This window comes from Oncorhynchus mykiss, chromosome 5, assembly GCF_057628025.1.
Source record: "Oncorhynchus mykiss isolate SJ-2025 chromosome 5, ASM5762802v1, whole genome shotgun sequence".
Taxonomy (NCBI): Eukaryota; Metazoa; Chordata; class Actinopteri; order Salmoniformes; family Salmonidae; genus Oncorhynchus; species Oncorhynchus mykiss.
In genome coordinates, this window is record NC_143026.1 from 87700311 (window position 1) to 87723729 (window position 23419).

The following is a 23419-nucleotide window of genomic DNA, read 5'->3' on the forward strand; positions in this document are numbered from 1 at the left end:
CTCCATCTCATCTCCCCAGAGGAGAAAACAGCAGACTCCATCTCATCTCCCCAGAGGAGCAAACAGCAGACTCCATCTCCCCAGAGGAGCAAACAGCAGACTCCATCTCATCTCCCCAGAGGAGAAAACAGCAGACTCCATCGCATCTCCCCAGAGGAGCAAACAGCAGACTCCATCACATCTCCCCAGAGGAGCAAACAACAGACTCCATCTCATCTCCCCAGAGGAGTAAACAGCAGACTCCATCTCCCCAGAGGAGCAAACAGCAGACTCCATCTCATCTCCCCAGAGGAGAAAACAGCAGACTCCATCTCCCCAGAGGAGTAAACAGCAGACTCCATCTCATCTCCCCAGAGGAGCAAACAGCAGACTCCATCTCATCTCCCCAGAGGAGCAAACAGCAGACTCCATCACATCTCCCCAGAGGAGCAAACAGCAGACTCCATCTCATCTCCCCAGAGGAGCAAACAGACTCCATCTCATCTCCCCAGAGGAGTAAACAGCAGACTCCATCTCCCCAGAGGAGCAAACAGCAGACTCCATCTCATCTACCCAGAGGAGTAAACAGCAGACTCCATCTCATCTCCCCAGAGGAGCAAACAGCAGACTCCATCTCATCTCCCCAGAGGAGCAAACAGCAGACTCCATCTCATCTCCCCAGAGGAGTAAACAGCAGACTCCATCTCATCTCCCCAGAGGAGTAAACAGCAGACTCCATCACATCTCCCCAGAGGAGTAAACAGCAGACTCCATCTCATCTCCCCAGAGGAGTAAACAGCAGACTCCATCTCCCCAGAGGAGCAAACAGCAGACTCCATCTCCCCAGAGGAGAAAACAGCAGACTCCATCTCATCTCCCCAGAGGAGCAAACAGCAGACTCCATCACATCTCCCAGAGGAGCAAACAGCAGACTCCATCACATCTCCCCAGAGGAGTAAATAGCAGACTCCATCTCCCCAGAAGAGCAAACAGCAGACTCCATCTCATCTCCCCAGAGGAGCAAACAGCAGACTCCATCTCATCTCCCCAGAGGAGCAAACAGCAGACTCCATCTCATCTCCCCAGAGGAGCAAACAGCAGACTCCATCTCATCTCCCCAGAGGAGCAAACAGCAGACTCCATCTCATCTCCCCAGAGGAGCAAACAGCAGACTCCATCTCATCTCCCCAGAGGAGCAAACAGCAGACTCAATCATATCTCCCCAGAGGAGTAAACAGCAGACTCCATCTCCCCAGAAGAGCAAACAGCAGACTCCATCTCATCTCCCCAGAGGAGCAAACAGCAGACTCCATCTCATCTCCCCAGAGGAGCAAACATCAGACTCCATCTCATCACCCCAGAGGAGCAAACAGCAGACTCCACCTCATCACCCCAGAGGAGCAAACATCAGACTCCATCTCATCAGCTGGAGAAAACAGCAGACTCCATCTCATCTCCCCAGAAGAGTAAACAGCAGACTCCATCTCATCTCCCCAGAGGAGCAAACAGCAGACTCCATCTCATTTCCCCAGAGGAGAAAACAGCAGACTCCATCTCATCTCCCCAGAGGAGCAAACAGCAGACTCCATCACATCTCCCCAGAGGAGTAAACAGCAGACTCCATCTCATCTCCCCAGAGGAGCAAACAACAGACTCCATCTCATCTCCCCAGAGGAGCAAACAACAGACTCCATCTCCCCAGAGGAGAAAACAGCAGACTCCATCTCATCTCCCCAGAGGAGTAAACAGCAGACTCCATCTCCCCAGAGGAGCAAACAGCAGACTCCATCTCCCCAGAGGAGAAAACAGCAGACTCCATCTCATCTCCCCAGAGGAGCAAACAGCAGACTCCATCACATCTCCCAGAGGAGCAAACAGCAGACTCCATCACATCTCCCCAGAGGAGTAAATAGCAGACTCAATCATATCTCCCCAGAGGAGTAAACAGCAGACTCCATCTCCCCAGAAGAGCAAACAGCAGACTCCATCTCATCTCCCCAGAGGAGCAAACAACAGACTCCATCTCATCTCCCCAGAGGAGCAAACAACAGACTCCATCTCCCCAGAGGAGAAAACAGCAGACTCCATCTCATCTCCCCAGAGGAGTAAACAGCAGACTCCATCTCCCCAGAGGAGCAAACAGCAGACTCCATCTCATCTCCCCAGAGGAGCAAACAGCAGACTCCATCACATCTCCCAGAGGAGCAAACAGCAGACTCCATCACATCTCCCCAGAGGAGTAAATAGCAGACTCCATCTCCCCAGAGGAGTAAACAGCAGACTCAATCATATCTCCCCAGAGGAGTAAACAGCAGACTCCATCTCCCCAGAAGAGCAAACAGCAGACTCCATCTCATCTCCCCAGAGGAGCAAACAGCAGACTCCATCTCATCTCCCCAGAGGAGCAAACAGCAGACTCCATCTCATCTCCCCAGAGGAGCAAACAGCAGACTCCATCTCATCTCCCCAGAGGAGCAAACAGCAGACTCCACCTCATCTCCCCAGAGGAGCAAACAGCAGACTCCATCTCATCTCCCCAGAGGAGCAAACAGCAGACTCCATTTCATCTCCCCAGAGGAGCAAACAGCAGACTCCATCACATCTCCCCAGAGGAGCAAACAGCAGACTCCATCTCATCTCCCCAGAGGAGCAAAACAGCAGACTCCATCTCATCACCCCAGAGGAGCAAACAGCAGACTCCATCTCATCTCCCCAGAGGAGAAAACAGCAGACTCCATCACATCTTCCCAGAGGAGCAAACAGCAGACTCCATCACATCTCCCCAGAGGAACAAAACAGCAGACTCCATCTCATCTCCCCAGAGGAGAAAACAGCAGACTCCATCACATCTCCCCAGAGGAGAAAACAGCAGACTCCATCACATCTTCCCAGAGGAGCAAACAGCAGACTCCATCTCATCTCCCCAGAGGAGCAAAACAGCAGACTCCATCTCATCACCCCAGAGGAGCAAACAGCAGACTCCATCTCATCTCCCCAGAGGAGAAAACAGCAGACTCCATCACATCTCCCCAGAGGAGCAAACAGCAGACTCCATCTCATCTCCCCAGAGGAGCAAAACAGCAGACTCCATCTCCCCAGAGGAGAAAACAGCAGACTCCATCACATCTCCCCAGAGGAGTAAATAGCAGACTCCATCTCCCCAGAGGAGTAAACAGCAGACTCAATCATATATCCCCAGAGAAGTAAAAAGCAGACTCCATCTCCCCAGAGGAGCAAACAGCAGACTCCATCTCATCTCCCCAGAGGAGAAAACAGCAGACTCCATCTCATCTCCCCAGAGGAGCAAACAGCAGACTCCATCTCCCCAGAGGAGCAAACAGCAGACTCCATCTCATCTCCCCAGAGGAGAAAACAGCAGACTCCATCGCATCTCCCCAGAGGAGCAAACAGCAGACTCCATCACATCTCCCCAGAGGAGCAAACAACAGACTCCATCTCATCTCCCCAGAGGAGTAAACAGCAGACTCCATCTCCCCAGAGGAGCAAACAGCAGACTCCATCTCATCTCCCCAGAGGAGAAAACAGCAGACTCCATCTCCCCAGAGGAGTAAACAGCAGACTCCATCTCATCTCCCCAGAGGAGCAAACAGCAGACTCCATCTCATCTCCCCAGAGGAGCAAACAGCAGACTCCATCACATCTCCCCAGAGGAGCAAACAGCAGACTCCATCTCATCTCCCCAGAGGAGCAAACAGACTCCATCTCATCTCCCCAGAGGAGTAAACAGCAGACTCCATCTCCCCAGAGGAGCAAACAGCAGACTCCATCTCATCTACCCAGAGGAGTAAACAGCAGACTCCATCTCATCTCCCCAGAGGAGCAAACAGCAGACTCCATCTCATCTCCCCAGAGGAGCAAACAGCAGACTCCATCTCATCTCCCCAGAGGAGTAAACAGCAGACTCCATCTCATCTCCCCAGAGGAGTAAACAGCAGACTCCATCACATCTCCCCAGAGGAGTAAACAGCAGACTCCATCTCCCCAGAGGAGCAAACAGCAGACTCCATCTCATCTCCCCAGAGGAGTAAACAGCAGACTCCATCTCCCCAGAGGAGTAAACAGCAGACTCCATCTCCCCAGAGGAGTAAACAGCAGACTCCATCACATCTCCCCAGAGGAGTAAACAGCAGACTCCATCTCATCTCCCCAGAGGAGTAAACAGCAGACTCCATCTCCCCAGAGGAGTAAACAGCAGACTCCACCTCCCCAGAGGAGTAAACAGCAGACTCCATCTCATCACCCCAGAGGAGTATACAGCAGACTCCATCTCCCCAGAGGAGTAAACAGCAGACTCCATCTCATCACCCCAGAGGAGTAAACAGCAGACTCCATCTCATCTCCCCAGAGGAGTAAACAGCAGACTCCATCACATCTCCCCAGAGGAGCAAACAGCAGACTCCATCACATCTCCCCAGAGGAGTAAACAGCAGACTCCATCTCCCCAGAGGAGAGACAGAACATATCCTGGTGTATGCTGTCGACCTCCAAACGGACAGGAGAGAAACTATTATGAACCGAGGTACTGTATCTACTGGCAGGCCGCATTAGCATGGTGTCTGGAACCTCTTAAATAACAACATACTGGAACCAAATGTGGGCATCAAAGCCTACAGTTTTCTATGTCCACACAGAAGGAGTGGTAGTACCGATACAGCCTATGGGCATTACCAGGTACTAAACTAATGACCATAGATCAGATTAATGAGAGCAGTAGCTGTGGGGGGAGAAATAAAAAAAAAAGATAAAATGACTTATTGATGACTTATTGATTAAACTGATCCAGGGCCAGCTACTGTACTGTATTATGCTGAGCCAGTAGAAATGGAAACTGCCAGTCTTTCAAACAGTGAAAACATCACAGATCACTGCAGCGCAGGAATGGGCATGGGCAGTAAGCAGACTGCTGTGGTTACTACTACTCTACACAGTGCCAGCTCATTAGCTCTGCCCACAGTGCTCGGGCCAGAGTAACACACTGACATATTACTGTACTGCTAACACACTGAGCTGGCTGGGCAGTGGGCTTCACCTTTCTTAATAGCTCTTGAAGGGATAAATAAAGTTGAATTACATTCACTTGTTTAAACAGATCTAGCCAGGAGTCTAATGTGGCCTCTTTATTACCAACCATGGGAGAATGGAGATTAAATGGCATGTATTCACTCTTTAATACTGCATTACAGCTCAGGTAGAGAGAGAACCGATTTCAGCATCACCTTGTCAGAGGGAAGCCTTACTGCACAGACACTGTGTAGTAGAGGGGATAGAGTGGAGGAGATAGAGTGGAGGAGATAGAGTGGAGGAGATAGAGTGGAGGAGATAGAGTGGAGGAGATAGAGTGGAGGAGATAGAGTGGAGGAGATAGAGTGGAGGAGATAGAGTGGAGGAGATAGAGTGGAGGAGATAGAGTGGAGGAGATAGAGTGGAGGAGATAGAGTGGAGGAGATAGAGTGGAGGAGATAGAGTGGAGGAGATAGAGTGGAGGAGATAGAGTGGAGGAGAGGAAAACAGAAAGAGAACTTAAAGCCGATGAGGCGGCAGCTGTAGAATTTTAATAAGCCCTCTTTCCCTCTGATGATTGTTGTGTGTTTACTGCAGCACAGACAATCACAAACACACATACTATGCACACACACGCACGGGTCCACACACACACAGGAAGGAGCACCCAGTGACTCACCTGCTGTACCTCGGTCTCTCTGTTTGAGGTCTTTTCTGTGTACACAAATGAGTTGAAGATTCTCTGCATGGAGAGAGAGGAGAGAAACAGGGTTAGTATGACTGTAAAAAGACTTGCTGCTTAAAACTAAATCACATGAGACCCAAACTCTCTTCATACCGATGCAAATACACATGGATTTATTCTGATTGCTTCATTTCAGAGGATCTCTTTTGCTGTGACGTGAATGTCTCGCTTCATTACCAGGCATTTGTTGACAAGGTCTTGTTAGGTTGTGTTATTTACTTTACTACACCCTTCAACGCTTCTCTGCCTTTGCCTTTACATTTAGATGAAGAATGAGAGAATAACTCCCTGCCCTCCTAGGTCCCCTCCAAAGTAAAGACCATTGCCTTTACATTTAGATGAAGAATGAGAGAATAACTCCCTGCCCTCCTAGGTCCCCTCCAAAGTAAAGACCATTGCCTTTACATTTAGATGAAGAATGAGAGAATAACTCCCTGCCCTCCTAGGTCCCCTCCAAAGTAAAGACCATTGCCTTTACATTTAGATGAAGAATGAGAGAATAACTCCCTGCCCTCCTAGGTCCCCTCCAAAGTAAAGACCATTGCCTTTACATTTAGATGAAGAATGAGAGAATAACTCCCTGCCCTCCTAGGTCCCCTCCAAAGTAAAGACCATTGCCTTTACATTTAGATGAAGAATGAGAGAATAACTCCCTGCTCTCCTAGGTCCCCTCCAAAGTAAAGACCATTGCCTTTACATTTAGATGAAGAATGAGAGAATAACTCCCTGCCCTCCTAGGTCCCCTCCAAAGTAAAGACCATTGCCTTTACATTTAGATGAAGAATGAGAGAATAACTCCCTGCCCTCCTAGGTCCCCTCCAAAGTAAAGACCATTGCCTTTACATTTAGATGAAGAATGAGAGAATAACTCCCTGCCCTCCTAGGTCCCCTCCAAAGTAAAGGCCATTGCCTTTACATTTAGATGAAGAATGAGAGAATAACTCCCTGCCCTCCTAGGTCCCCTCCAAAGTAAAGGCCATTGGTGGAGTTATTTCACTGTTAAATGGACCATTTCCTGGAATTATACTATTGCTTCTAAGTGAAGTCAACTACAGTAATAAGATTGTGTTATGCCTTCAGAAACCGAACCTGCCTGCTCCTGTCCATTGAAGATAATTGGTTACAGGCACCTTTACTCTCTAATAGATCCGTCCTACCATGTTAGAACCACTTACTAGTGCTTTCCATTTTGGTCAAATGCTGCCTACAAGCTGACTGACTGCAAAACCACCTGAACCCATTCAAAACTTTGGGTCGTAGGCAACATACGATACACATCATATTCTACTAATCATAAAGCACAGGCATAAACCCAGTGTTTCCCCTATATTAATACAAGCAGCGGCAGGCTAGTAAAAAGGTTTAGTGTAAAAGTAAACGACTAAAACCACATGAAGTAAATATTCAAATTAGATCATCTTTGAGAACTAAGAATCAAAATATAAACTAGACAGTGTAGTCCAGGGAGAATGAAAGATTGTAAACATGTCATGGCATGGGGCCCATTGATATAGTTATGTTGGGGTCACTCAGCAGAAGAAAATGACATTGGTAAATGGTATGTGTAGAATTGCAGGAAATTTGCTTAAAAACGGTTTTATTTTTTGTTGCCCCATGACAATATGTGTAGACAAAACATGTAGAATTGCAGGAACTAGCTTTACAAGTGTACATGTTTCTCTCCACCCATGTCAAAACATGTAGAATTGCAGGAACTAGCTTTACAAGTGTACATGTTTCTCTCCACTCATGTCAAAACATGTAGAATTGCAGGAACTAGCTTTACAAGTGTACATGTTTCTCTCCACTCATGTCAAAACATGTAGAATTGCAGGAACTAGCTTTACAAGTGTACATGTTTCTCTCCACCCATGTCAAAACGTGTATAATTGTAAGAAATTAGCATTAAAAAAATGTTTGTCTTTGTGGCCAAGAGGAGTGGCTTTAAAGGTTTCGTTCACACCCATATTCTACAGCATTAAACTACAAACATGGCAGGGATAATAACAGAGGTCCTTGTATGACCTTAACACTAACACAAAATACACAAGCATTCAAGAAAACTTTTAACACACACACACACACACTAGTTCCAGGTAAAAATAAATACATTAAAAAGCTAAATAAATGTTAACTATGTGTCAGGTGTTTAAGCTTCTCTACTGCCATGTTCCACATACACACTCACACCTGTCCTGTCCACACCTATTGTAGGACACATTCCAGAGCAGATGGGCACCAACTACCCAGCATGTCTCACTCCGCCTGCCTCACTAACCCGGAGTTCACTCCATTTTATTGCGTGATTCATGAGACCTCCCACAATCAAGAGGAGACTTGTCACGCTGACCTTGGTTCCTGGGTTCCTAAACAGAGAAGGAACCCCTGGAAAGCTATCTGGTAGGGGGATCAGGTAAAGAGGCTTTTCTGAGCTGGTTTCATTCTCTACTGAAGTTAAAGAGGTCGGCTCAGGTCCACACTGACAGCTAAGTGTTAGTTAAACATGGGAAACAAACACAGACATACACAGCCAACATGCTGCACATTTTACCCACAGCTTTATTTGGAAAACTTAAAGCCAACCTAGAGATGGTATAGCATGTATTAGTGCAGGCTGTTTGTTTTTGGACGTGGCGCGGTGGCTTTCACAGCTAAGACCTGGGCATGGAGGAATGCCTCCAACTGGAATCCAATATGGCTCACCCTGGCTCCCCTGACCCAGAGAGTCCATTGGGAGACAGACTACAGGCACACCCACACTTCAGGATCCTACCAGGGTATGGTTTCATACTTGAAGCTTGTTGAAGTATAAACAAATTAATGGAACAAAGTTGTATTCTGGTAGCTATTTTATTATTTTCGTCTTAACTAATCAAAGCTTAGGGTGGGCTCGAATGAAAAAAGCCACCCACGGCCTCATTCACCAAAACATACTTGACAATCATAAATCACAAGGACAACAAATAACTACGCTGTCTCTTAGTGTCTCTCCAGCCTGGTCTTCTCTTAGTGTCTCTCCAGCCTGGTCTTCCCTTAGCGTCTCTCCAGCCTGGTCTCCCTTAGTCTCTCTAGCCTGGTCTTCTCTAAGTGTCTCTCCAGCCTGGTCTTCTCTTAGTGTCTCTCCAACCTGGTCTTCCCTTAGCGTCTCTCCAGCCTGGTCTTCCCTTAGCGTCTCTCCAGCCTGGTCTTCCCTTAGCGTCTCTCCAGCCTGGTCTTCCCATAGCGTCTCTCCAGCCTGGTCTTCCCTTAGCGTCTCTCCAGCATGGTCTTCTCTTAGCGTCTCTCCAGCCTGGTCTTCCCTTAGCGTCTCTCCAGCCTGGTCTTCCCTTAGCGTCTCTCCAGCCTGGTCTTCCCATAGCGTCTCTCCAGCCTGGTCTTCCCTTAGCGTCTCTCCAGCCTGGTCTTCTCTTAGTGTCTCTCCAGCCTGGTCTTCTCTTAGTGTCTCTCCAGCCTGGTCTTCTCTTAGTGTCTCTCCAGCCTGGTCTTCTCTTAGTGTCTCTCCAGCCTGGTCTTCTCTTAGTGTCTCTCCAGCCTGGTCTTCTCTTAGTGTCTCTCCAGCCTGGTCTTCTCTTAGTGTCTCTCCAACCTGGTCTCCTTTGAGATGCAGTAAACCACCAAAGAGCCCATTTTCTTTTCAAGCGACTTTCTTCTTAATGGAGCAGCTCTTTAAAACAGGAACCTCCTGTGTAAAAACAGGTGACAACACAGCTAGAAAATAGAGATTCCTCTCAAATCATTCAGGCTGGGGATGGGGAACGGACACAGACTACGAATCGTTTTCATTAGAAGGGGTGTGAGGTGAGGTTGAGGTGGGGGAATAAACCTAAATTCAGTCCGGAGCCTTGAGCCACAGTAATTTTGGATTGGACTGGTGAGAGAGGGCGTGGCACTTTGCCTCAAAAACAGACTTAATTATTTGATGCATGGATTCTACAATGTTTGTTGCTCAATTGGTATCAAGGGACCTAAAGTGTGCTGGGAAAACATTTCCCCATCATTACCGCACCGTCACCAGCCTGTACCGTTGACACCAGTCAGGATGGGTCCATGGACTCATGCTGCTTACGCCAAATCCTGACACTGCCATCAGCATTATGCAACAGGAACCGGAATTTGTCGGACCAGGCAGAGTTTTTCCACTCCTCAATTGTCCAGTGTTGATGATCCTGTGCCCACTAGAGCCCACTACTCCTTCGGTCTCTCTCATAAACGAGCTGTTTTCACCCACAGGACTGCCGCTGACTGAAGGTCTTTTGTCTGCCGCACCATTCTCTGTAAACCCTAGACACTATTGTGCGTGAAAAGCCCAGGAGGGCAGCCATTTGAGATACTGGAGACACTGGGTGGTAGCCGGACAGTGATGACAGTTTAACAGTCTGACGCCTGGAGATAGAAGCTGTTTAACAGTCTCAGCTTTGATCCACCTGTACTGTCTACGCCTTCTAGGTGATAGCAGGATGAACAGGCCGTGGCTCGGGAGGCTGAGGTGACACCGGGTGCTGTGGATGTCCTGAAGCGTGCCCTTGTGCAGCGGTGGGCTGACTGCACCACACTCTGGTCGAGTCCGAATACCATACTAGCGTACTACATACATAAAACTGCATAATCATTTTGGCGTTTGAACTAGTAGAATTTGTGTGTTTGACAACAGCTGATAATCAGACACACTGTTCCAAAATGAATGAATGGCGGGGGTCAACTTAAGTGTGCATTATGTGGCACATTTGCAGTACTATTTTGCAAAATGTCACATAGTATACAATGTTATTATTCGCATAGCATTTAGTATGCTAGTATGGGTATTCAGACCCACTGTCTGGCACCTGAAGGGGTGACGCATTGCTTAGGTGTGGTGCACCAAGTTCCTCCATGTCGCACATGAACGTGTGTGTGTGTGTGTGTGTGTGTGTGTGTGTGTGTGTGTGTGTATATATATATATATATATATATTATATATATATATATATATATGCGAGTATATTTTTCACATGTGCTCTGCGGAGTGGGGGAGGGGTTGGAGTGCGTGGGAGCCCAGGGGCTGGCAGGAGAGACAGGAGCCAAGCAGGGTACAAATAGCAGTAGATGAAAGGACAGACAGGCTTTAGGAAGCTGAGATGGGTGGAGGGAGGTGCAGCAGCCTGCTGCAGGTACACTGTGGCTCTCCCCTCCTTCCCTCACCACTCTCAGAGCTGCTCCGCTCATTGGACTACAAAGGGCTGGAGCCAAGAGTGAGGCATCCTAGCTCTGCTTCTGATGTGAGTTTTTTCCACCCCCCCATCCCTTCTTCAATTTTTCTGATGGCTACAAAGTAGGTTTGAGCCATGCACCTGGGGGAACACGACTCTGTTTTTAGCAACAAATAAAAATTGCATCTCCCCCAAAAACACACACTAAAAGAGAAGCCTTTCCCTCAGCAACACACCAACAACCAGACTTCAAATCTAAACTCTTGTTTAGAACTCTTGTCTAAACTCTCGCTCATGTGACAAAGAAAATGTGATTTGCAGATATCTTGGGAGTAATGCGAGCTTGAGGAAGAAACAATCCATATTAATACCTCGATCCACAATGGCACATTAAATAACCTCAGAGAAACAAATGCTAATTAATACTTCTCCATTTCAATTCAGCAACACAGACAGAGACGGTTGTCTAATTAAATGGCTTGGGATCCCTGCCTGTCTGCCAATTGCTGCTGTATTCAGAACCAGACACAGAGGGAATTTCATTTGGTTCATCTTCCTAACGAACCGAACCCTCAGGCTACATCGGTAAATCTACACCTCCTCTCCCTTCATTGAGAGGCTCTCAGGACAGTGTGTGTGCAGTTTAGTGTGTGTTTGTGTACACCCGTGTGTCTGTGCAGAGAGTGTGAATATACACATGCAATTAGATCCACATTTGTTTCTGTACTGATGCAACTATGCCTCAGGTTGTCTGTTTATTGGAACATTCAAATCTAAACCTCCATTTAGGTTCTTTAAAACCTAAATGGTTTTATGTACAGAAACACTGAGGTCTGCTAGGGTAATGATTCAAGTCCGTTGCTACGGTAACTCGTTGGCATGGCCTAAACATTGAAGCCCCATAAAACGTACCACACCATACCAAGGCCTCAGACACAAAGATCTACTCACTCACTCCACTCTGACTCGACACATGATGGCTTCTCAACATGGAGCTAGCCTTATAAACCACTGTGTTAAATCCACAACAGGAAGAGCGGTAGAATGGAGAATGCATTGAGTAGCAATCCAAGGCAGGCACTCCCAAAACAATAAAATGTCTCCTTAAAATACAATAACAGCAAAAACATAACCCAGCTACATCATACCCATGCAGGGCAAATTGTGGTGGACTGGAGGTTAGCTCTTCCCCTAGAGAGAGAGCGAGAGAAGACGAGGATAGCAAATGCAAGGTACCCAAAAAACAAAACAAAAGAGGGTTCAGGCATCAAAACCTAAAATAACAGGCGTGTAGTCTAGACTAACCCTTCCCCCTGCTTCCCCCTCTTCCCCTTGTCAAGGGGGAAAGGCCTGTCGGAGTGTGCGGTTCTGTTATAACAGGGGCCAGGCCCTAGAGAGGCTGGGTCACCCAGCACAGAGGAGATCCCCTACACTGATCCCAGACCTGTCCCAGCCTCCCAGATCCACAGTTTGCTACTACCCTCACTGCTATGCTCCTGTAGACAGGATATAATGCTTTCCACATGTGAGGGAGAGAGGGGGATGGATGGAGAGGGAGAGGATGGGTGAGAACAATGACAACAGTGGAGGCCGGTGTTTTATTACAAACTCTCTCTCAACATCTCTCTCCAGCTACACATGCTTATGGTAAAGTGTCCAACTGAGAAATAATGTCTACAAGGAAAAAATAATTTAAACCAGAAACAAGGATTCAATCAACAAGAAGATAAATGTATCCTCAAGGCAAACTGTACTAGTATCTTTGTCTCATCTTTAATTTAGAGACAACTGAATTTCAACTGAAAATTACCTAACGTAAATTCAGATCCCCAAGTTCTTTCAAGATATGGGGATTGTTCTAATGACGCGAATAACATCTAAGTCTTTAGTAATGGAGAAAAACTGAATTGCTTAACAACTGGAATCCTGCCTCCCGAGTGGCGCAGCAGTCTAGAGGTGTGTCACTACAGATCCGGGTTCGATTCCGGTCTGTGTTGCAGCCGGCCCGAGACCAGGAGACCCATGAGGTGGAGTAGAATTGGCCCAGCATCGTCCGGGTTAGGCCAGTCAGGATGTCCTTGTCCATCGCGCTCTAGTGACTCCTGTGGCAGGCCGGGTGCATGCACGCTGACACGGTCACCAGGTGTACGGTGTTTCCTCCGACAAATTGGTGTGGCTGGCTTCGGGGTTAAGCGAGCAGTGTCAAGAAGCAGTGTGGCTTGGCAGGGTCGTGTCTCAGAGGACACACGTCTCTCGACCTTCAGCTCTCCCGAGTCCGTACTGGAGTTACAGCGATTGGATAAGACTGTATATAAATCAATGGAATACTTCCGTAACCCTTTACGGAGGGTTGCATTCAGGAGGTGGAAACTCTTAATTCCCATAGATTGCCATTTTGGGGAATATTAACAAAAATATATGCAAAGTAATATTAATACCATTTAAAATGTAGATGTTTTTGCATTGAATATATTTACCATATCATATGGAAACAAAAACAAACCTTTTACCTTATCATAAGCAGACATAATTGCAAATTATGAAATCCTTCCAATAGAAAAAATAAAAATGTACAAATTGAATTTTAATTAAATGAGTTGAATGATCCCCAATGATCCATCACATCTCCCAAAAACGTTTTCAACATAGTAGTAAAATGATAGTCTAGAAACTAAAGCTTTGGTTGTCTTCCTCTGAGGCTTCCATGTCTTCTCCCTGGACCTCCTCAATGTCCACCTCTTGAACATCAGACTCTCAGGCTTCCATGTCTTCTCCCTGGACCTCCTCAATGTCCACCTCTTGAACATCAGACTCTCAGGCTTCCATGTCTTCTCCCTGGACCTCCTCAATGTCCACCTCTTGAACATCAGACTCTCAGGCTTCCATGTCTTCTCCCTGGACCTCCTCAATGTCCACCTCTTGAACATCAGACTGAGTCCTCATCTTCACTGTCACTTTTCAACCTAGTTGAGGATGGCTCGTTGTCAGGCTCAAAAAGCCTCAAATTGGCCCAGATGGCTATCAATATTTCAACCCCTGCATTGGTCAGTGGGCAGGGCAGTGCAAGCAGAGTCAGGAAATTTCCCAGAATGTTTCCGACCCTTTGCAACCCTGCCTTTACTACATACCTGGATGAAGATTTCTACTTCAATGAGTCAGGACATACTGCTCACCCCGGATAAGGCAGCGTTGGGTAAACTCAAGGGGGGTGGTGTGTGTCTCTTTGTTAACAGCTCGTGCGCCATCTCTAATATTAAGGAATTATTGAGGTTCTGCTCACCGGAATAGATGTAGGATACCTAATGATAAGCTGTAGACCATACTATGTACTAAGAGAGTTTATCTATAATTATTCGTAACTGTCTATTTACAACCACTAACCGATGCTGGCACTAAGAATACACTAAAACCACACTCAACAAGCTGTATGAGGCCATAAGCAAACAAGAAAAAGCTCATCCAGAAGCGGTGTTCCTAGAGGCCCATGACTAATGCAGGAAAACTGAAATCTGTTTTACCTCATTTCTACCAGCATGTCACCCGTGTAACTACAGGTGAAAAACTCTAGATCACCTTTACACACAGAGACGCATACAAAGCTTTTCCCTCTCCCTCCATTTGGCAAATCTGTTTATAACTCTATCCTCCCGATCTTTACAAGCAAAAACTCCAAACAGGAAGTACCAGTAATGCGCTCAATACAGAAGTGGTCCAATGAAGTGGATGCTAAGTAACAGGAATGTTTTGTTGCACAGACTGGAATATGTTCTGGGACTCATTTGATGGCATTAAGGAGTTTACCACATCAGTCATCGGCTTCATTAATATGTGCATTGATGACGTCGTCCCCACAGGGACCGTACGTACATATCCCAACCAAAAGCCACGGATTACAGGCAACATCCAGTTAAAATGCTAGAGCTGCCTCTTTCAAGGAGAAGGTCACTAACACGGAAACGCTTATAAGAATTCCAGCGACACCATCCGAACGAACCATCATACAAGGCAAAGGGTCAATACAGGACTATGATCGAACCCTACTACACAGGCTCTGATGCTCGTTGGATGTGGAAGGGCTTGCAAACTACTGTATCACAGATTACAAAGGGAAACCCAGCAGCTGAGCTGGCCAAACGAGCTAAATGCCTTATATGCTCGCTTCAAGGCAAGCAACACTGAACCACGCGTGAGAGCACCAGCTCTTCCAGATGCCCGTGTGATCACACGTACTCAAAGCATGCACTGACCAGCTGGCATGCATCTTCTCTGACATTTCAACCTCTACCTGACCCAGTCTGTAATACCTACATGTTTCAAGCAGACCACCATAGTCCCTGTGCCCAAGAATGACAAGGTAACCGGTCTGAATGATTACCACCCCGTAGCACTCACATCTGTAGCCATGAAATGCTTTGAAAGGCTGATCATGGCTCACATCAACACCATCATCCCAATTCGCAAACTGCCCCAACAGATCGAAAGATGACGCAATCTCTATTGCATTCCACACTGCCCTTTCCTACTTGGACAAAAGGAACACCTATGTGAGAATGCTGTTCATTGACCACAGCACAGCATTTATTTATTTTTTAAAAGTTGTACCTTTATTTAACTAGGCAAGTCAGTTAAGAACAAATTCTTATTTTCAATGACGGTCTAGGAACACTGGGTTAACTGCCTTGTTCAGGGGCAGAACGACAGATGTGTACCTTGTCAGCTCAGGGATTTGAACTTGCAACCTGTCCAACGCTCTAACCACTAGGCTACGCTGCCGCCCCACCATAGAGCCCTCCAAGCTTACTAATAAGCTAAGGACACTGGGATTGAACACCTCCCTCTGCAACCGCCCCCAGGCGATGAGGGTAGGAAACAACACACCCACCACGCTGAGCATAAATACAGGGGACCTCAGGGGTGCGTGCTTATTCCCCTCCTGTACTCCCTGTTCACCAATGACTATGTGGCCGCACACGACTTCAATACCATCATTAAGGTTGCCGACAACAACGGTGGTAGGCCTGAACACCAACGTCAATGAGACATCCTATAGGGAGGAGGTCAGAGACCTTGCTGTGTGGTGCCAGGACAATGACCTCTCCCTAAACGCCAGCATGACAAAGGAGCAGATCGTGGGCTATAGGAAGCGGAGGGCCCAGCACACCCACATTCACGTTGACGGGCTGATGTAGAGCGGGTAGAGCTTCAAGTTCCTCTGTGTCCACATCATTAAGGATCCATCATGGTCCAAAAACACCAACACAGTTGTGCCCTCTCCACGAGGCTGAAAAGTTTTGGCAAGGGCCCTCAGATATTCAAAAAGGTCTACAGCTGCAACATTGCCAGCATCTTGACTGGCTGCATCACCATTTGTTATGGCAACTGCTTGGCATCCGACCGCAAGGTACTGCACTGGGACCGAGTGCCCTGCCATTCAGGACATCTATACCAGAAATATTCTCTGCTACAGCATGGCAAGCGGTACCGATTGGAACCAAAAGGACCATGAACAGCTTCTGCCCCCAAGCCATAAGACTGGCAAATAGTTAACCAAATAGCTACCTGGACTATCTGCATTGACCCTTTTACACCAACTTTTTTTTTCATTCATCACTGCTGCTACTGTTAACTATGTGTCACTTTATTCCGAGTTATACAGTTGAAGTCTGAAGGTTACATACGCCTTGGCCAAATACATTTAAACTCAGTTGTTCACAATTCCTAATCATAGTAAAAATTCCCTGTCTTAGGTCAGTTAGGATCACCACTTTATTTTATGAATGTGAAATGTCAGAATAATAGTAGAGAGAATTATTTATTTTAGCTTTTATTTCTTTCATCACATTCCCAGTGGATCAGAAGTTTACATACACTCAATTAGTATTTAGTAGTAATTTTTCAAAATAAAAGTCTGAAACTATTTTTTTTTTTATTTTTTTATTTTACCTTTATTTAACCAGGCAAGTCAGTTAAGAACAAATTCTTATTTTCAATGACGGCCTGGGAACAGTGGGTTAACTGCCTGTTCAGGGGCAGAACGACAGATTTGTACCTTGTCAGCTCGGGGGTTTGAACTCGCAACCTTCCGGTTACTAGTCCAACGCTCTAACCACTAGGCTACCCTGCCGCCCCGAAGACTGTTGACACCCTGCCGCCCCGAAGACTGTTGACACCTTGAGGAAGCGATAGGAAAAGGAATCTGGTTGATATCCCTTTAAATGGAGCAATGGGAGGCTGTGGAACATGGAGTTTTCAAAATAGAAGCCACTTCCTGGTTTGATTTTTCTCAGGGTTTCACCTGCAACATGAGTTCTGTTATACTCACAGACAATATTGTGACTGTTTTGGAAACTTTAGAGTGTTTATCCTAATCTGTCATCTGTCAATTATATGCATATCCTAGCATCTGGTCCTGAGAAATAGGCCGTTTACTTTGGGAACGTTATTTTTCCAAACATAAAAATAGTGCCCCCTAGTTTCAAGATGTTAACCCACCGTTCCTAGGCCGTCATTGAAAATAAGAATGTGTTCTTAACTGACTTGCATAGTTAAATAATTATTAAATAAAAGGTCACAATATATATATATAATTAAATAAAAATACAAAATCGGCCAAATCGGTCTCCAAAAATACAGATTTCCTAACGTGAAATCGGCCCTAATTAATAGGCCATTCCGATTAATCGGTCGACCTCTAGTATGTACATATCTACCTCAATAACCCCTGCACATTGACTCGGTACTGGTACCCCCTTGTACATAACCAAGTTATTACTCATTGTGTATATATTATTATTATTATTATTATTATTATTATTATTATTATTATTATTATTATTATTATTATTATTACACGTTTTATTTTTCTATTATCTCTCTATTTTATTTCTCTACATTGTTGGGAAGGGCCCGTAAGTAAGCATTTCGCGGTTAGTCCACCACACCTGTTGTTTACAAATCATGTGACAAATAAAATTTGATTTGACTAGCTCAGTGTTCATCCCTCTGGGGTTAAAATTCACTTAAAAACAGTCCTTTTGGACATCCTATAAGGCCACACACACACCGAGATGAACCAGGCACTTCTCTGATTCCTTTCCAAAAATAGCACATTGTGAGTTGTCGTCAGGCTGCTTTGCTGCCGTGGCTGATGGGAGAGTGAAAGCAGTCGCGCCTGTGTCTGATCTCTTCCTTCTGAAGGTGTTAGAAACTGCAAGGTGAACATTGCCTCTGCGCCAGTGCAAAACTTTGATCTTCAAAGAGAAAAGTACTGCTCGCAACAGGACGACAAGTGTAGAATGGAAAGAGAGAGAAAGGAGGGAGAGCTCACATCTCCTTCTGACATTCCCCGTGCTCATCCATCTCTCCGGATGGATCACAAAGCCCCCGCTCCCTCGCTTCATACAGTCTCATATATACAGTCCATTAAGTCTCAAGTTTGGTATATAATACAGTCAGTGATCTGGAATGAGAGGCAGTGTGTCCTCTCAAGGAGGACACATGATACAGCTGCTGAGGTTAGAGGTAGGGGTTAGAGGAAGGGCGGCAGGTAGCCTAGCGGTTAGAGTGTTGGACTAGTAACCGAAAGGTTGCAAGATCGAATCCCCGAGCTGACAAGGTATCTGTCGTTCTGCCCCTGAACAAGGCAGTTAACTCATTGTTCCTAGGCCATCATTGAAAATAAGAATTTGTTCTTAACTGGACTGCCTAGTTTAAAAAATCAAATCCTTTGCTAAAGTGCTCTTTTACTAGGCAACCTAGGGCCGTTAGGGTTACGGGCCGTTAGGGTTAACATGCTCAGAAATATCCTTTTCATGTCAGGATAAGGGATTGAACACAATACCTTCTACCTTATACAAACTACTGCTGAATACCCAAACTAATAATGTAAAACTATTTGATAACGTTACACATTGATAAGTTTAACAGCTGAACTCTGACTTTAGAACAGGGCCAAGCTCACTTGCAGTGGATGGCAATAAAAACATGACATTCAAGTGGAACAGAGGTGAAACTGTTCCAATAGAAGTTCAAAGCCAAATACCTGAGCTCTTCCTTTAAACTGATACAATCATTGAGAGGCCCAAGTAACCCCCCACCTCATGGAGATGGAGGAAACAATCTTGGAATGCACAGATGATGAGATTGCGTGGCAGTTTTTACGAGGAGTGGTGTATAATATTTTGAAGGACATTGGAAGACCACACATTTTAAATAAGGCGTGTCTGCTGACAGTAAAACAGAGTTAAGGCGCCTTCCTATGCTAGTGTGTGTATTTCACATGATGCTTTTCTGCAGAGGAGCATTTACGGTGTCTTGAAGTGTGTGTTTTTATGATTGATAAGATGTGTTTCAGCATGTGCGCTCACTAACTAAGCCTGACCAAGTGCATGAGTTTGACATTATGGGTCACTCTCTCGACTCGTGTCGGGTCTTTGGCTATGCCGGATTAAGTGATATGACATGCTATTTTATAAAATAATTTCTCCGTAATTAATATTACCTGATTGAGCTAATCATGTAAATGTAATTAACTAAAGAGTTGGGCACCACAAAATAATATTTATAGAGCTGTTATCTTCTGAATAAACACTTAAAGACCTAGTAATGTTTTACATCAATAGCAGTCAATATCAATCGTCATCTTAATTCAGTCTCATCTGAAAGTTGTAAATTATTGGTTATCTGCACGAACCCTGGCTAACAAGTTGAATCAGCAATACAAAATTGGGTTTCATTATTTATTTACTAAATACCTAACTAATCACACAGAATTACACATACACCTAATTAATCCTAACTTGATTACAAATTACATCACAAAGGAAAACATCCCTAGCGGGCAGAACACAAAAGGAAAATGCAATAAATATTTACTCTGAGCTGCGCTTCAGTAGGTTGGTGGTAGATGGAAGGCCGTGTTGCCCAACCGAAGAATGTCTCTGGTGGTCAATTGGATACGTTGTAGTAACGTCGTTGTGTGGTAGACGGGATACTCTGTCTGTTCCTTCCTAACCTGTGTTTGCTGTAGAGTTTGTCATCTTATCATTGATGAGAATGTCTCAGATGACGACCGAACTGACATCATATTCATTAAGTACCACCGCATATGTTCAATTGGTCGGATTACCAGAATATAGTTAATTTCCCCCCACCTTCTGATGTTCCCAGAATCTCTATGTTAACCAAGGGGTTTTCAAATGTAACATCAGTAGGGTAGAGAGAGGAAAAAGGGGGGAAGAGGTATTTATGACTGTCATAAACCCACCCCCAGGCCAACGTCATGACACCACTGACCTCAGGACCTCATGGTCCTGATTTAACTATACCCTCACTGCCCTCTCCAACCCGCTTTGGCCCACAAATGACTAGGGCCTGCCAGGCTAGGGCGCCCTGCGCCCAGTGTCTCACCCACAACTCCTGGAGAGAAAAGACCTCGTCCAGCCTCTAGTTAGGTCCAATGCCAGCCAGACAGGGGACCTGGCAGTGCCAACCAGAGTCACACCCTGATAACACACCAATCTCATACTTCACTGTAAAGAGAGTATGTGTATTCGAGGTGAATGAGAGGTGGCTTAAGATGGATGGAGGGAAAGAGACGGAGGAGGAATGAGAGGCCGAAAGAGAGCGGAAATGGCATCTATCAATCCTGCTATACAGCCTACGTGGGAAATGTAACTTTTCAACATACTTTGTACAAGAAAGCGATTTTTCCCCAGAGTCATTCAGATGAAAATGTCCCAGAGAGTGTGTTTAAAAGCAGTGTAACAAAGCACTCACACTGTGTCTGAAGGCTTGTTAACGGCCAGGCTCAAACCACATCACAGGCCAAGGCTAACAGAACTCTCCTTCCCTATCAACAACCGCTAAAGATATGCCTTCCTACTTCAGCACCGTTCTGGCCTAATGTCCTCTCTCTTTCTGAAGCGCAACAGACGCCATCATAAAGACAGAGGAGAGAGAGAGACACACAGAGAGAGAGACACACAGAGAGAGAGACACACAGAGAGAGAGAGAGACACACAGAGAGAGAGAGACACACAGAGAGAGAGAGACACACAGAGAGAGAGAGAGACACAGAGAGAGAGAGAGACACAGAGAGAGAGAGAGACACAGAGAGAGAGAGAGACACAGAGAGAGAGAGAGACACAGAGAGAGAGAGAGACAGAGAGAGAGAGACACAGAGAGAGAGAGAGACACAGAGAGAGACACAGAGAGAGAGAGACAGAGAGAGAGAGACACAGAGAGAGAGAGAGAGAGAGAGAGAGAGAGAGAGAGAGAGAGAGAGAGAGAGAGAGACACAGAGAGAGAGAGAGAGAGAGAGAGAGACAGAGAGAGAAACAGAGAGACAGAGAGAGAAACAGAGAGACAAGAGACAGAGAGAGACAAGAGACAGAGAGAGACAAGAGACAGAGAGAGACAAGAGACAGAGAGAGACAAGAGACAGAGAGAGACAAGAGACAGAGAGAGACAAGAGACAGAGAGAGACAAGAGACAGAGAGAGACAAGAGACAGAGAGAGACAAGAGACAGAGAGAGAGTTCCGGAGTTCCAAATTGAGCAGCTGCTGAAAAATGAGCTCCTGTATATATTGAGATTTAAATGGTTTTTTAGAGTGAAGTACATCGAAAAAATCAAAAGAAAACCGCAAGACTCAATAGAAGACAATACAAGCAACAAACCAAAAAGACAAGATTTTGAAAAAGTAACTATTTTTCATAAAATTATACAGTTATCTTAGCTAGCTGAATTGTTAGCTGAATTGTTTACATGTTGCTAAGCAGTTGCTAGGGACTCTCCTGGAAGAAGCTAGCTAGCTTACAAAGAATAACAAAAAAAGATCTAGTTAACAGAAGAAAGGAAGACAAAATAAGGACAAAATAAGGACAGAAGAAAAAGGAAAAGAAAAAAGGACAACAAAGTGAAACAGTCCTCTGAAGAAACAAGAGAGCGTAATACAAGAAACAGCACTTCTATTGCAACATTGTAGCCAACATCACCAGCGTTGCTATGGAAATTGTTTACCCACCAGACATCCAAACAGAGAAAGCTAAGAAAACTTTCAAAGGTTTGTTGATGGGACAGAACCATGAATGCCTGTTTGCAGATCTTACCAGTTACAAAACAAGAGCAAATTTAATTTTTAATACCAATCGAGGGAACATATGGAAAAAGGTTATTTGCAACCATTTCCCTTTCTTAAAAAAGAGGGGCATCAGCCAAGGATGTCAGATCAGCATTTTTGAAGAAGCTGACCAGAGCAACACATATCAAACAGTAAACTTATATAATAATGGAACTGTATTGATACAAGGCAATGATTCAAGCCTCCAGGCTTTTGAGAATAGGTTTGCTACCCTAAAAGCAGACGCTGACATCATCTCAGAAAATGAGGAAAAAGTCAAGGAGGGAGATGGAGAAAAGCAGACCCCAATGGTCTCTGTGACCCAGCAGGAAGCCCTCAACGTCCCTTTACCTACCTCACCTGCAGCAGACAGAGTCAAGGACATGACGATTTCAATAAGAACACCTGCTATGCAACGTTTCCACAACACCCTCTCTCTAGTCGAAGCAGAGGTCATAGAACTCAGAGAGAACAAGCGTCAAGAGGAGGACACTGTCCAGAAACTCAAAGAAGAGATGAAACAGTTCAGGGAGGAGAGCAGAGCATCTATAGCTAAATTAGAAAGCAGAATGGACAAGCTGAGTCAGACAAATGATGACCTCAGAGACCATCTGAGCACAACAAGAAAGGAGCTCGAACAAAAAGAGAGGTACATTGACACCCACAACCGGCAGAGAGTCATTGTGTCCTCTGCATCTAGAGAACATGTCCACCAGCTTGGTACAACACAAGCAGAACCTGAGACCAGCATGGCCTCCACTACACAGCCGGATGACACTGCACCAGCCTACCAGTCTGCTCCAGCCCAGGTCAACCTACCAGCCTCTCAGTCTGCTCCAGCCCAGGTCAACCTACCAGCCTCCCAGTCTGCTCCAGCCCAGGTCAGAATACCAGCCTCCCAGTCTGCTCCAGCCCAGGTTAACCTACCAGCCTCCCAGTCTGCTCGAGCCCAGGTCAGAATACCAGCCTCCCAGTCTGCTCCACCCAGACAATCACCCACAACTGCAATCCTAATTGATTCAAATGGGAAGTTCTTGTATAAATTCTGGTGTCCTACAACTGAGAGTGCAATGCAGCTACTCAGTCAGACCAGGATTGACACCCCTGACAACATCATGATCCACACTGGCACAAACGACCTTCATGCCAAAGGTGAAAATGTATCTGGGGCAGTGAGAAGAGTGGCAGAACGGGCACAGGCTATTTTCCCAACAACCAATATAGTTGTGTCCACCCTCCTACCAAGAAAAGACTTCCCAGGAAAGTTGATCGACAAAATAAATCAACAGATCACTGTGGACTGTGCCTCACTGCTCAACGTCAGAACGGCTCACCACCCCACTCTGACATGTCAACACTTATATGA

The 23419-nt window shown here is 45.8% G+C and overlaps 1 protein-coding gene across 2 annotated transcripts in view; it reads right to left on the reverse strand.

Moving 5' to 3' along the window:
- The window catches only part of cachd1 (cache domain containing 1), a 136729-nt gene that overhangs the window by 89491 nt on the left and 23819 nt on the right, over positions 1-23419 (reverse strand). For both annotated transcript variants that reach the window (XM_036978627.2, XM_036978626.2), the window contains exon 2: positions 5681-5743. In XM_036978627.2, the coding sequence (XP_036834522.2) occupies positions 5681-5743 (63 nt within the window). The remainder of the gene's footprint in view (positions 1-5680; positions 5744-23419) is intronic.